The sequence below is a fragment of the Amia ocellicauda genome, chromosome 18 (assembly GCF_036373705.1).
Source record: "Amia ocellicauda isolate fAmiCal2 chromosome 18, fAmiCal2.hap1, whole genome shotgun sequence".
Lineage (NCBI taxonomy): Eukaryota > Metazoa > Chordata > Actinopteri > Amiiformes > Amiidae > Amia > Amia ocellicauda.
The window spans coordinates 13,473,627-13,488,726 of record NC_089867.1 but is presented as its reverse complement, the minus strand read 5'-3'; the positions used below and the strand labels follow the sequence as shown (position 1 = coordinate 13,488,726).

The 15,100-nt window shown below is 37.6% G+C and overlaps 1 protein-coding gene across 1 annotated transcript in view; it reads left to right on the top strand.

The window, feature by feature from the left end:
* ikzf1 (IKAROS family zinc finger 1 (Ikaros)) overlaps positions 1-12,859 on the top strand; it is a 36,539-nt gene extending 23,680 nt beyond the window's left edge. The window contains exons 5-9 of the mRNA XM_066690756.1: positions 2,556-2,723; positions 3,918-4,043; positions 5,975-6,109; positions 7,853-8,640; positions 12,334-12,859. Coding sequence (XP_066546853.1) covers positions 2,556-2,723; positions 3,918-4,043; positions 5,975-6,109; positions 7,853-8,586 — 1,163 coding nt within the window. The 3' untranslated portion in view covers positions 8,587-8,640; positions 12,334-12,859. The remainder of the gene's footprint in view (positions 1-2,555; positions 2,724-3,917; positions 4,044-5,974; positions 6,110-7,852; positions 8,641-12,333) is intronic.
* Positions 12,860-15,100: the final 2,241 nt, after the last annotated feature.

Here is a 15,100-nt window from a genome sequence, read left to right as displayed (position 1 = left end):
TTCATTTCAGCATTTCATGTATGCCAGTTTCCACCCAGTGTAATGCAAATGCACCCGAGTAGTATGGGTAATATAACTACTTGGCCAAACTAGGTCCTAGTAAATATGTCTCCCTCTGACTACCAGCAATAGGCATTGATATGATTGAGATTGAATTACTGTTTACATGTAGTATTTGATTAAGGTGAAAAATTTATTCTGATTATGTTTTAGCAATGATGATTTTGTTATGTTTTTAAACTAAAATACATGCTGTATTTGAGCACTGGAGTAAAACGGGCTACAGTCATTTGAAAGTCTTGAAAATAGCAGAGTTCTTCTTCTGACACAAACTGACCAGCAATTGGACATGAGTAGTTCACCATTGGCAAGCTCTTAGAGTTGGACACTTTAAAACATGAATACACTGTAAGCATATGTATTGCATGGTAGGTAGATGTGATGAAATGTTTGTATGTGTTGTAGGAATATTACTGGATGTAAAGATGTTATCCCAGTGGCTCTTACAATATGAAGTATTTTGGTGGTCTTGCCGTGCATTTTGTAAAGATATTTGTTGAAACCCCCTTTTGGAATTACTGTTATACTGCTACACAATTATGGAAAGATTAATTGTAACTATAACCAAACTACATAATGGGACATTTCCCACAGACGCAAAATTGCACTGTCCTACATAGCTTCTGATTTCACAAAAATATAAACAGTCACCACATACAGCAATATGGTATAAACTGAGTTCCGTTCTTTGTTTCTATTTGTAGTGTAATTGAGCATATTTCTATTAAGTTGTTTTAGAATGAAGTCAGAATTTCAAATACATGTTCAGTAAAGGAGTTAGTGTTTATACTAGTATCACAAATAGTGTATTCTTCTTGGTCTGCTGTAATCTGTTCTTCGGCATTGTGTGGAATTGGACTGGCTGTAATGACTGATTTGGCAGGGCATGCTATAGCTTTACTGCCCAGATAAGAGCTGAGTGAATCTGAATCAATTAATTCTAATACAATAAATTATATTTTGGTTTATATTTTCTATTCCTTCAAAATTATAATCATTATTATAGGCGATTCCTTATTTTAAATTAATGTAATGTGTAAACATGATAATATGTAGGAGATAATAATAATAATAATAATAATACAAGATGTATGTGCAATGTATGTTATTAAGTATTAACACAATTGGAATGCATGATTAATTAATTTATTATAATTTTTACATTCTCTAAAACATATACATGGCTGTATTTTGCACAACAATCATACAGGCAGATGCATTTCCTTAAGCAAAAGATGGCAATTAGTTATCACTTGCAGTATTTTGTATGGGTAATGGTTTTCTATTTGTAATGAGTTCTAACCTGTGAAAAAAATAGGCTTTTAGCTCCTGCTTTGGGGGCTGACTATTGATGGGTGAGAAACTAATGAAACCAAAAATGGAAAAAAAGGAAATACAAGGAAAATGTAAATGCAAAGAAGTTATTATAACAGTTATAATGAAGTGGCTCTCATTTAAATATAAAAATGTTCTGAGCTGAAACTGTGATCCTGAAATGCATTTTTAATGAGTTTCTTTTATATATATTTTTTGCTGCTTCACTGGCGACTCTTATTTTATAGACCCTTTGAAGAAAAAAAGGCACATTAAAACCTTCCCCCAAAATGCCACAACACGCAGAACTGGATATTGGTTTATTCCAGAGCTGCTGATCAGGAAGAGTGGCTTTCAACACAAAATGTTGCCTTCACTTTATTTAAATGAGTTTGAATTTGCATTGTGATGTGCCATTCTGATTTTAGAGAAGAAGAAGAAAAAAATTAGATTTTCAGATCAAATTGACCCAGGCAGTGATGCATTAAGAAACTGGCAGGTTTAGTCTGAAAGCCTCTTGTTCTATCACAGCAGCAGCCAGCCACAAGTCACAGACACAGCCGAGAAAGGAGAACTTTCCTCTTGCTTAAAATCTTTTTGGTTTATTTAACTGAGCTTTCTCAGGTGTCATTCTGTTGCTCGTGATGTTTTAGTGCTCGGGAAATGTGTAGGACACTGACCCCCCACTGCCTGGCGTGGGGCTGTGTTTAATTCTTAGTCCTTGTCAGTGCAAGGCATAATCCTGACCACTTTACTGTAGACAATGGAGATTTAACATTGCACAAGGCAAATTATTTCACCTCCTGTTTTTAGGCAAGATGCCGAGATACATGTGAGCTCTGAAACCTTGACAGTCAGGGAGACTAAACACAAACATGCACGGGTGGCTATTGTGGCATAGAGACGTACGGGACTGAGCCAGTAGGGTTTTGAAGTGTTCATCTCTTTAAGATAAATAAAGTATATTGAGTAAAGCAAATGAGGTTAAAGACTACTTTGGTTAGATGCATTTTCTAAGGATATAAGATTAGAAGTTAGAACTACTAATTATGTGGATGAGCCTGCCTTTGTCTCCTCACAATGGGAAGCCCATTTCCCAAGCTGTAACTCAATCACTCTAAACCTCCTGAAGTCGGTATGCTGGCCTTAACAGAGCTGTTTCACTGCTGTGTTTCCTACAGGAGAACGGCCATTTCAGTGTAATCAGTGCGGGGCTTCCTTCACACAGAAGGGGAATCTGCTTCGACATATAAAGCTGCACTCTGGAGAGAAGCCCTTTAAGTGCCACTTGTGTAACTACGCCTGCAGACGCAGGGATGCTCTTACAGGTCATTTACGGACTCACTCTGGTAAGTCAACTTTACGTAAAACAGACAAACAGTGAATACCATTACATGTTTTTGTCCTTATAAACGTAACAAACACGTATGTCTCTGATACAAGCCAGCACAAAGGGAGTTCTGCATTAGGAAACTTACAGAATCTTATGGTTTAGGGACTTAAATTATTTTACAACACCATGTGTGGGTCAAGAAATACATGTTTTACACACAATGTATTGTATTCATGATAATTAGTATATATATATATATATATATATATATATATATATATATATATATATATTAAATTAAAAATTAAAAGTGTCTTTAAATGCACAATTTAAGCTGATTAATAGTTTTTCCCCTGTCTGTTACAGCAAGAAGATATTAGTTTTGGTGGGAAGAGCAGGACTGAAAGTATTGGATTCATTTAGTGACATTACGGTTTCATTTGTCATTTATTAACCTTTAAGGCTTTGTCAATTCAGAATAAAAAAACAAACGTTATTCTTCTTTTTATGCCTTGACCAGCATCTCCTGAAACCTTTATATATAGAGAGAGATTTGTAGACGTGTGACTTTTACAGCTGAACACCGCTAACTTTTCACAATCCCAGAATAAATACATTCATGTTGTGCAGAAGATCACACTGATATGGAAGACGGTTGCATCTACTTAACCAATGAAACTGATGACTGAAAAAGAATTAGTGAAAGTGCAAGAATAACTAACGAATTGTGTCAAGTTTATTAATCCGCAGCTTTAGAGCAGTGTACATCATAGGTCTAAGAACCCTGGAGCTGTTAAGAACAATGTTCAACTGTGTTGAACTGTCACAATAATTGTAAACAACAGTAATTATCTTTGTCAAAAAGTGTCACCTGGATGTATGACCTTGTTTCTACCAAGTCATAATAATATTTCTGTCATGCTGAATAGCAGAACTGTGTCTTCCCTGTCTTTCCATTTCTTATAAGCAATAGCAAAATATTTTGCAGTACAAAAGGAGACTAGCAAATGTAGTTTACATGAAGTTGGTTTTCTACCACAAATAGACACTTCCTATTTAAATGTGTTGCCTGAAAAAGTCTTCATAACACTTTTTCAATGGCTTTTCTCAATGTGCTATCTCTTTGGTTTTATGTACTGTACTATGATAAGTAATGTAATAACTGAAATGGCCCTTCATTGGTTTAAAAATCATTTTCTTATTCTTGTAGTCGGGAAACCTCACAAATGCGCTTACTGTGGGCGGAGCTACAAACAGCGCAGCTCATTGGAAGAACACAAGGAGCGCTGCCATAACTACCTGCAGTGCATGGGCCTCCAGAACACCATCTACTCAGGTGGGAGACTAGAAATGAAACGTGCTCAAGGATTGGGTTGTGAAAAAAGGCATCCTGACAGTATTGCGGGATGATACATTTGCAACCAAAATTAATACATATATATATTTTTTTTAAGCAGTGACTTAGTGCTGCCACATCCCTAAACCTTTACGTGGACTCATTATCATACCGTCTCTTGTAGAATTGACCTATGACCGATTCTTCTGACAGATTGTAGGACATTTTCACACCTTTGCCGAAACAGCAGTTGTTCTTGTTCAATTTCTGTTTAACTGTTCCTGACAATAATAATGAAAAAGACTGCTTTAAGCAATTTCCTTGGAGAGCCTGGTGTCTTGAGTGGCACATTAATCTGAATGTTGGTTGTTAAATATCACAAAGGACAGAATAGAAAAACTATTAACTATTGTCTAGTGAGTGTTGAATGAACCAGCAAAATGTTATTTACTATTTCTTGATTAATAGAAGTTTTGTTTGGTAATTGCATGAGATTACTATGGAATTACCTGGGGAGCAATGCAAACACAGGGACTGGAATGAAACATACTAAGCATTGTATTGAACCCTGCACAGAAATTCTAAGCAGTACTGCAAGCCAGCAATAGGATTTTAAAAGTGTGTGACATTAGAGATATAGCAAGTAAGAGTGATATAGAAACACTACAAAGAAAATAAGTAGGAAACCAAACAGATACAGTTTATGACAACCCCAGAATCAGTTGCTTATTTTTAATTTGCCTTCAAAGATTAGTACAAGACCTTAGACTCACTTAGCACTTACACAGTAAATATAATTAGTTACAGTTGCTACAAATTCTGGTTGTTACATAAACCCTCATCTGCTGGAAGGCTAAGTGGCAAAGTTTTCCGATGCAAGAGATGTGTAATAATTTGTTTTCTGAACAATATGATACTGTGACAGACTGCAAGTCTCCATCTACCCTGGTTACTGTAGCTAGACTCTGTGAAGGATAAGGAACTTTCCATCTGCGATATATGATGTGGTTTTTCTCGATATTCATAGAAGCTACATGTCTTCAAGGAAATCCGCAGAACACTGAAGCCTTCATTGTATGCATGGGATCAAGAAACTGTTACATATTAAAGTGCATAATTTGCTTGTAGTTACATCATCATTTCAACCCTACTTGATACTAAAGAGATTTACACATGTATGTGTACAGGATAATATATCATGTATTGCAAAGATCATATTTCAAAACTCTGTCAGTGTTGTTTTTGAGTCTTGCAGACAAAGTTTCCTCATTTTTGTTTATCACTAATAAATGAGGTTTGAAAAAAAACAAAAAACATAAAATAAAATGTTACACGTACACCGAATTCACAGCTTCCTTGATACTTTCCACTTAAATGGATAAAAGTTAAATGGATGCAGAGGTCTCGCAAAGAATCCAGTAAAATTATAAGAAAACATGTCTGGACTCAATGGCAGGAGGTAGTGAGATTTGGAGTGGGATGCAATGTGAAATCTCTCTGACAGCGGAAACAAGGGTGAAAGTAACAATCTCCACCCTGCAGCTGACCCATGCAACTGCACCAAGTTCCCAAGGCAGGACAGCGAAGGGAAGTGGAGTATGGTAGCATACTTAGTTTGGTAGCAGTTAGGTATTAACTCTGTGTGTACCTTCCCACAGACTTCCCTTTACTGGGGGATTTTGTTCCATGCTTGTTCCTGAAAAAATGCACTGCTGTTATCCAACTGTTCCTGTTGTTCTGTCATATGAGTAATATTTATTATTTGTATTATTATTACAAATATATATATATATAGTATAGGTACTAGGTGCAGTATATTCCACTGCACTATAATCAGATGAGCACTGAGAATATTACTGGAGTCTCTAAGTGCAGGGGAATAGATCTGAATATTTTAATCCTAAACTCCACTTTTCTATCTTGCTTTCCAGTAGTAAAGGAAGAAAGCAACCAGAATGAGATGAGTGAAGACTTAAGCAAGATGGGATCAGACAGAGCCTTGGTTCTAGACAGACTAGCTAATAATGTAGCCAAACGTAAGAGTTCTCTGCCTCAGAAGTTTGTAGGTAAGGGTTAATTGTCTGTTTCTTTGAGTATCTATATGAAAGTGATAGGAATCAAGTCTGTACAGAGAAGAAGTATACATACATGCACACACACACACATATATATATATATATATATATATATATATATATATATAATATATATTTTACCCTTATCAGGGTTTCCCAAACCAGTGGTGGAGTACCCCCTGCCCTGCTGGTTTTTGTTCCAACTGAGCTCTCAATTAATTAATTGAACCATATATTGCATTGTTCGTTCAATTAAGCAATTAAGAGCTCAGTTGGATCGAAAACCATCAGGACCGGTTTGGGAATCCCTGCCCTATATACATATATAGCATGTAATGCTATACTTCTTACAAAGGTAAATGTTTCTCTGTGCTCCTAAGTAATATGCTACACTTTTGATGTGTTTCCTTATAGCAAAAATATTAATATCTATAAATATAAATATATAAAAGTGCTATAGAACACACTGAAAGTCTGTTCAATTTTAGATTTTTTGTAATTTGTAGTAATGTCCGAAAGATGTATTACAACACATCTATGAATATTTTTAAATTGTTTTATTTAAATTGTTAAAATTGCATGTTATCACTACATGAAAAATATTAAAAACATGAATGTGTTTGATCTACAAAACCTAAGGATTAATTAATATTATTAGCACTGTGACATTTCTTTGTTGGCAACAAAATCCTTTCAGGCTGTGTGTATATCAGCAAATGAATATACTTTAGGAAAGTACAGCTATATTAAAGGTTTCTTCTTGTGAAGGTTGGTATTGTATGAGTAGGATGAATTTACATGTTGCACCAACCATGCTGAAAATTGAGGCAAGCAGAGAACAAGTGAAAAATCATCCATGTGAATAGCTTTGGTGCCCAGCTGGTCTTTGCAGTGCAGTAGAAAGACATGTAAATTCCTAGTGTATGACCGTCATCTCCCTCTTCAGAGATCATCCCCAGCTGGGGAATAATATTCATATCCAACTCAAAGAACTAGTCTGAATTTCCAGTTCAGTGTCAATGTTAAGGGAATCCCAAGCTCTTAGCAGTTAGGAAGGGGAAGTCTGTCTGGGTGTGAAGTGCACTGGTCTCGCCACAACAACCTCAGCTGAGCAGATGCCCAGTGAGGTCTGGAGAAACTGTGGGGTTTACTCCATCCTTCCCAGCATGACAGCCCAGCAACATCCGCTGTGCTAATCTGTGTGTTGGGCAAAAAAGAGGATCTGACTAGGTGATGAGGAAACTATGAAAGTCTTATGTATATTTTCTGTTGGTCTGTTTCCCTGGTCAGATTTTACTAAGAGAGCTCTAAACCTAAATATCTCTGAATGTAAAAGTGACATTGAAGTTTCTGGATTGTGCAATTATTTGCAAAGACAGCAAAAAAACGCAAACTGGTAGGATAGAAACGAGTGTGGCACTTGGAAACCACACACCTCTGCTTTGTGTTCATCAGTACACAAGAGCTGACAGAATGTTCTGGGCAATGCTTTTAGGTGACATACTAATGTTGATTCACTTTGGCTGTTCAAGTAAGCTTCATTTATCAACCCTGTATTAGAAAAAAAATTATGTCAGTGTTAATTTAGAATTACAAATTTTCCTTTTTCCTCTCACACAAAAGTAAGCCTCGTAGAGAAACCAATGTTTCTAGTTTAAGCAACAGTACGGCATTAAAGGCCGGATGTATGAGATGTAGTTTTCTAACCTCTGGGCCATATTTCTTTCTGACCAGGAGAGAAGAGGCTGTCTGACCTCTCCTACGATGGCAACTCCAGCAGCTTTGAGAAGGACAGCGAAATGATGCAGCCACACGTAATGGACCAAGCCATCAACAGCGCAATCAGCTACCTGGGGGCCGAAGCCCTGCGCCCGCTGGTGCAGACTCCCCCCGCCTCCTCCGATGTGGTGATGAGCCCCATATTTCCTCTACACAAGCCAATGGGCGAAGGGCAAGTCCGCAACAACGGGCACGGCCTGTCGGCTCAGGACAGCGCCGCCGAGAACCTGCTGCTACTCTCCAAGGCCAAATCCGCCTCCACGGAGCGCGATGCCTCCCCCAGCAACAGCTGCCAGGATTCCACCGACACGGAGAGTAACAACGAGGACCGGCCTGGTGGTGGCGGTGGAGGCAGTGGCCTCATCTACCTGACCAATCACATCACGCCGTCGGCGCGGAACGGGGGCATCGCCTCGGTCAAGGAGGAGCAGCGGCAGTACGAGGCTCTGCGCGCCGCCGGGATGGACCTGCCCTCTGACAGCTTCAAGGTTATGACCGGAGATGGGGAGCACGTGAAGGTGTACCGCTGCGAACACTGCCGCGTACTCTTCCTCGACCATGTCATGTACACCATCCACATGGGCTGTCACGGGTTCCGAGACCCCTTCGAGTGCAACCTCTGTGGCTACCGCAGTCAGGACAGGTATGAGTTCTCCTCCCATATGACCAGAGGGGAGCACCGCTATTGATCCAGAGGGACTTTCGACTTTTACAAAATTTCATTTCCTGAAACAAATTGCATGGTTAGTAATTTTTATTTTCAAAGAGCACACTTATTTGAAATAATTTTATAATCTGTCCTTAAGAAAGACATGGGTCGCTGTTAACATAAATTATCAGCAATGGCTGAGTACACCTGTTTTGTTTTGTTTGTTGACACTGGTATCTTAAAAAAGGGAATACTCAAGAAGTAATTTGACTGTTTCTCTCGCATCCATGTGCTGGCATCTTAGCATGGGACAATTGTTGAGAAGACAAACATGCTGTATAGACTTATAGTTATACATTATACAATAGTTTACAATGCAAGAAAACAACGGGGTGTAAGGTTGATGTAGCATAAAACCTTTTAAATCTAAATAATATTTTTATAGCATTCTAGAATAAATTATGACTCCTGCTGGAATCCTGCATGCAACTCTTAAAACGGCTTCAGTCTGGAACAGACAGGGTGTTTGACTTTAAACCATTAAATCACTAACACATTGACAGTAATGATAGGTGAGGGAGGCCGATATCTGCTTAATATCCACATCTTAAGAGAGCAAGTGCCACTGTTTTGCAAAAACATCCTTAGCCTTATTGACCATAATCCATTTGTCTAAAATGCTTATCCATTTTAATGAAATAGTGACCTTTTAATGCAAATATGTAATAAACTCTTCCAGGTGCTAATTCTATGCATACATTGTTAACAGCAATGTAAGTCATTTGAAAAACTGAAGAAGCAAGTCCTAAAAAAAATATTTTTGTTTGTGGTATTTTGTTACATAGTTAATTTTTAAGGAATTACACCATTGCTCTCTATTACTCATATTATCCATTAATTACTGATTTAGCAGTCATTCCAAACAGCAGGACGGAGCTGGGTTAAAAACAGCAAATGGAATTCTAGCAGGAGTGAATTATACTTTGTATAGTTAAAATATAATTGTGGATTTTTTCTTTGTTTATTTGCTGATGTGTATAGTGCTTATTATTTCATTTTTAAAGCAGATAAGAAAAATCGTGCTAATGGCACCAAGGGAAAAGTGAGAGGTGTTTTTTTCAACTTTCTGAGCATAAATGAAAATATGATGTTCATTATTTCATCTATATTTTTGTTTTATTTTATTGTATTGTTAGTGTAGTGAAAATATTGTGCTTTCACAATGCACAGCACGCTTATTTTGCTTCTATGGTGCCGCAGTCTAGAGCACCATCCAGAGTTGAGATGAGTTTTATTCTTCATGGCTCTCTGTAAATAGGACTAGAACTACAGGAATATACACTCACCTAAATGATTATTAGGAACACCTGTTCAATTTCTCATTAATGCAATTATCTAACCAACCAATCACATGGCAGTTGCTTCAATGCATTTAGGGCTGTGGTCCTGGTCAAGACAATCTCCTGAACTCCAAACTGAATGTCTGAATGGGAAAGAAAGGTGATTTAAGCAATTTTGAGCGTGGCATGGTTGTTGGTGCCAGACGGGCCGGTCCGAGTATTTCACAATCTGCTCAGTTACTGGGATTTTCACGCACAACCATTTCTAGGGTTTACAAAGAATGGTGTGAAAAGGGAAAAACATCCAGTATGCGGCAGTCCTGTGGGCGAAAATGCCTTGTTGATACTAGAGGTCAGAGGAGAATGGGCCGACTGATTCAAGCTGATAGAAGAGCAACTTTGACTGAAATAACCACTCGTTACAACCGAGGTATGCAGCAAAGCATTTGTGAAGCCACAACACGTACAACCTTGAGGGGGATGGGCTACAACAGCAGAAGACCCCACCGGGTACCACTCATCTCCACTACAAATAGGAAAAAGAGGCTACAATTTGCACAAGCTCACCAAAATTGGACAGTTGAAGACTGGAAAAATGTTGCCTGGTCTGATGAGTCTCGATTTCTGTTGAGACATTCAGATGGTAGAGTCAGAATTTGGCGTAAACAGAATGAGAACATGGATCCATCATGCCTTGTTACCACTGTGCAGGCTGGTGGTGGTGGTGTAATGGTGTGGGGGATGTTTTCTTGGCACACTTTAGGCCCCTTAGTGCCAATTGGGCATCGTTTAAATGCCACGGCCTACCTGAGCATTGTTTCTGACCATGTCCATCCCTTTATGACCACCATGTACTCATCCTCTGATGGCTACTTCCAGCAGGATAATGCACCATGTCACAAAGGTCGAATCATTTCAAATTGGTTTCTTGAACATGACAATGAGTTCACTGTACTAAACTGGCCCCCACAGTCACCAGATCTCAACCCAATAGAGCATCTTTGGGATGTGGTGGAACGGGAGCTTCGTGCCCTGGATGTGCATCCCACAAATCTCCATCAACTGCAAGATGCTATCCTATCAATATGGGCCAACATTTCTAAAGAATGCTTTCAGCACCTTGTTGAATCAATGCCACGTAGAATTAAGGCAGTTCTGAAGGCGAAAGGGGGTCAAACACAGTATTAGTATGGTGTTCGTAATAATCCTTTAGGTGAGTGTATGTGCCTACCATTCCATAAAAATAACCTGAAACTGATTATTTTGGTATAAGTTAATGTGTCACAAGGACTGCCAGGTTTCTATGCACAGGTAACAAAAACAGATTATGGGAAACCACTAACCTTCTCAGCCATTTGTTTTCATAGGAGAAATCTAGCTTTTTCTAAATACAGGCTGTAACATACTTTTGCATTTGAGATATTGTTACATTAAACAAATCTTACCAGTTGTAAAGTGACGGTGAACATATGAACTACCTAGACGTTGATACTGAATTTTACATGTTATGCTCTTACTTCTGCATCTATTACATGAACAATATCTTCATGCTTGTGACTTGTAAGATATTAAAGTCACCATGTATAGGGTTCTTCAGGAGACAACACTAAAATAATGTTGCAAACATAAAAGCTTAATTGGAATAGATTCAATGGACAAAATCCCAAATTATCTACAAAGTTTTACATAATTTCATACCCTTGATATGAATGATCTTTTAATTATAGAGTCACTGATAACTGTAAAAATATGTATTGATTGAAAGATTCTAAACAATAGAAAACGTGTACGAACCTATGAGACTTCACAGCTTTCGAATTCAGATATTCAGCTGTGTTTAATGACACTTTGTTGTTATCCATATACAAATACAAATTCATAAGCTAGTATGTGATCAAATTGTGTACAAGATATTGCATTGTGTGAGAAACATGCACTGGAAAAATATATCCGGGCGCACTGAATTAAATACACACAAACCAAATACAATCATTGAAAACATACCTGCCAGAACACCAATGTTCTGTACGTGTGCCAGACATGATTAAAATCTGAAGAAGTGAAATGTTTTTAATATTAATTTCCTCTCCTTTTTAAAAACTTAATTTAAATATAGAGTTTTAAAACCCTGCTGAGGACCTTTTAAATTAAAAATACACTTATTTGGGTGTCTGTTTTCTAAGTGGAAATTTCAATTCCAGGTTTTTTGTTTGTACGGTCTGTGATCAAACAGGTGAAGATAAACTGCATATAGCATGAGCACAGAGGACTGTTATAGCCATTAGCAGTTTTCCTAAAATATATATATATATATATATATATATATATATGTGTGTGCAGAGGCTGGGCTATGTTTTATAAACAGGTAAAAATGATTTTCTTTCACTTACTTACAAGCTGTATTTCATACGATCAATTTAGTGTGTTGTGTTGCTTATCCTTCCCAGGACTGACGTGAGGGAAATTCAGATGTCTACTTCACTCCATGACCTATTGCAGAAAACACCAGTTAACCCAAAAAACTAAATCTACATTTCTCTACGTTTCTCTCTCGGCTACCAGAGGGCACATATACACATTTGTTAATTTTTCTGTTATTTATGCTTATTAGACAGGTAGATTTGTTGGGAAATTATTTTATTTATTATGGGGGAATGCACCCGTTCTTGCATATTTTTTACAATGATGTCCATACTGTATTCCTGCTACTGTGTGCATTTCTTAAGCTGTGAGGCGAGTTGAAAGTTAAATAAACTGAGTGATGTAAGAGCAAATGAATGAATGTTTGTGATACATAATGAAAAGACACTGGAAATATTTTGAACAATATTAATGTTCTAAGCTTTGGACTTGTATCGTTTTGTGTTTGACAGAATATATGTTGTATATTCCCATTGTTCAATTTAAAATACCATCTGGAAGATCATGCTTGCAAACTCTCTAATAAAAGTTTTTATAGAAAGACATCTTAAAGCTGACCTCCCAAGGAAGTCTTTTTGTGCCCTTTTATTCTAATTAATATATTGCATTCTTCCCATCCTGGACAGTTCTGTGCATCCACAATTTACTTTTACATTATCTCTGGTCACCCTATTTGCCTTTTTCTCTTTGGGCTCCAGTCCATGGCTTCTCTCAATATAACTCTTGACTCTTTCTCAAAATATGACCTCTCTCAATTTTCTATGACTTCCTGTCCTACAAATTCAATAGACTGTTGTGTTTTACATCCTGGAGTTCGATGGGAATGGATCAATGTGGGTACAGACAGGAGCTTCAAGGATGGTTCATTATTATAATAAAGAGTCGACATTTAAGACGCCTTTTTCTGAACATGCCCTGTAACCATTCTTCTAAAGCAGTACATATTTGGAGTCTCAAGTTTTCTTTCAGGGGAAAAGTTTCAATAGAAATGTTTGCTTCCTATAAGCATCAGTTTCTGCTCTCTAATAACTTTCATGATTATGCATAGGCCAGATCTCAAGAGGTTCTGGTAATATCTTGAAATACATAATGAGCATTTCCTGCCTAAATCTGCATTTCTGTGCTTTCCTTCTGGACAGAGAAAAATAAGGCCAGTCAATCAATCACAAAATCAACCGCACCACTGGTGAAGGATGAGGCTTGTCAGAATATAAATGATTGACAGCAGTATTCCTTTTCAATAATAAATGGGAAGTAAACATATAGATGAGCATCCTAGAAAAACAATTATATATAAACATATTTTGCAGTATACTTTGTAGACATACATGAGATATAATTGAGATAAAAGTAACACTTACTGTCTAGTTAAAGTTGTGTGACACTTATACATTTGTTGTAAAATACTTCAAAAGGAAGTCATTCTCAGTGAGACAAATTAATCCATTTATCCTCTATTAGAAACTAAAGCTGATCTGACCCTTACAAGTTTCAATCAGTGTAAGCTGGTGCCTAGAAAGTCTACACCCCCTTTACAAATGTTCACCTCTTGTTGCCTTATAGCAGCTTGGAATTCAAATGCATTAGATATATATATATATATATATATATATATATATATATATATACACATCTACACATCCTATCCCACAACATCCAAGTGAAACAATATTGTAGAAATGTGTTGAAAATGTATTTAAAATAAAAAGTGAAATAACTTGGTTGGATAAGTGTGCACCCCTTCTTGGAACAGCAATCTTAAATTAGCTTGGGTGTAACCAACCGCCTTTGATATCACACCAACTTAAAAGGCCTCCTGTGTTAAATTGTAGTGTTTCACATGATGTCAGGATAAAATCAACAGTTCCTGTAGCTTCCCTTTGCTGGGTAGTGCATTTCAAAGCAAACTAATTCCAATCAAAGATCTGTGGCATGATTGCTGTCCATCAACACTCCCCAAGGAACTTGAAAGAGCTTGAACAGTTTTGTAAAGAAGAAAGGTCAAATATTGCCAAATCAAGGTGTGCAGAGTTGGTAGAGACCTATCCCACCAGACTCACAGCTGCTGCCAAGTATTAAATCAGGGGGGTGGAGATTAATCCAATTATGATATTTCAGTTTTGTATGTTTAAAAAAAAAAAACAAAAAAAAATATATATATATATATATATATTTCTCCCCTAACAATGTGGAGTATGGTGTGTACGTAAGTGGGAAAAATCCTCATTTACATGCATGAAATATGACCATCTTGTTGCAAATAAATTCATATACGTAAATAAACAATCAAGTAATATTGCCTGAAAACACTTTTTACAATCTCTTGGGATTTGAAGAAAAAAAAAAGAAACAAATATGTACCAAGCCCCACAAACACCCTCCAAAAAAAGACCCTCATAACAGCCTCCAACCACTGAAACCTTGCAACCTGTATTTCCTCCACACACCAGTGGGTGACATCATCACAGCTGGTCCTAGGGAGAGAGGTGAGAATGGGCCTGGTGGTGTGGACGCAGAAGGCTCCCACAGACCTGCCTCTCTGACTGCCCAGGGAGAGCTGGGAAGGTTTACAAGCAATTAGGAGGAATGGCACTGGAGCGCAAGAGAGGCAGGCTACGAAGTCTGGGGCCGGCCAGTAGAGTAGTGAGGAAACTAATCAGTGCTAAGCAGTTTGATCGGGATGAAGCCAACCAGATGGCTGCTCTGTGATTCGGCAAAAACGGGAAGCAGATGTGGCCGCCGCTTCTCCCTCATGCATCACTGGGAGGCAGCCAGTGAGAGAGGAAATTTGCA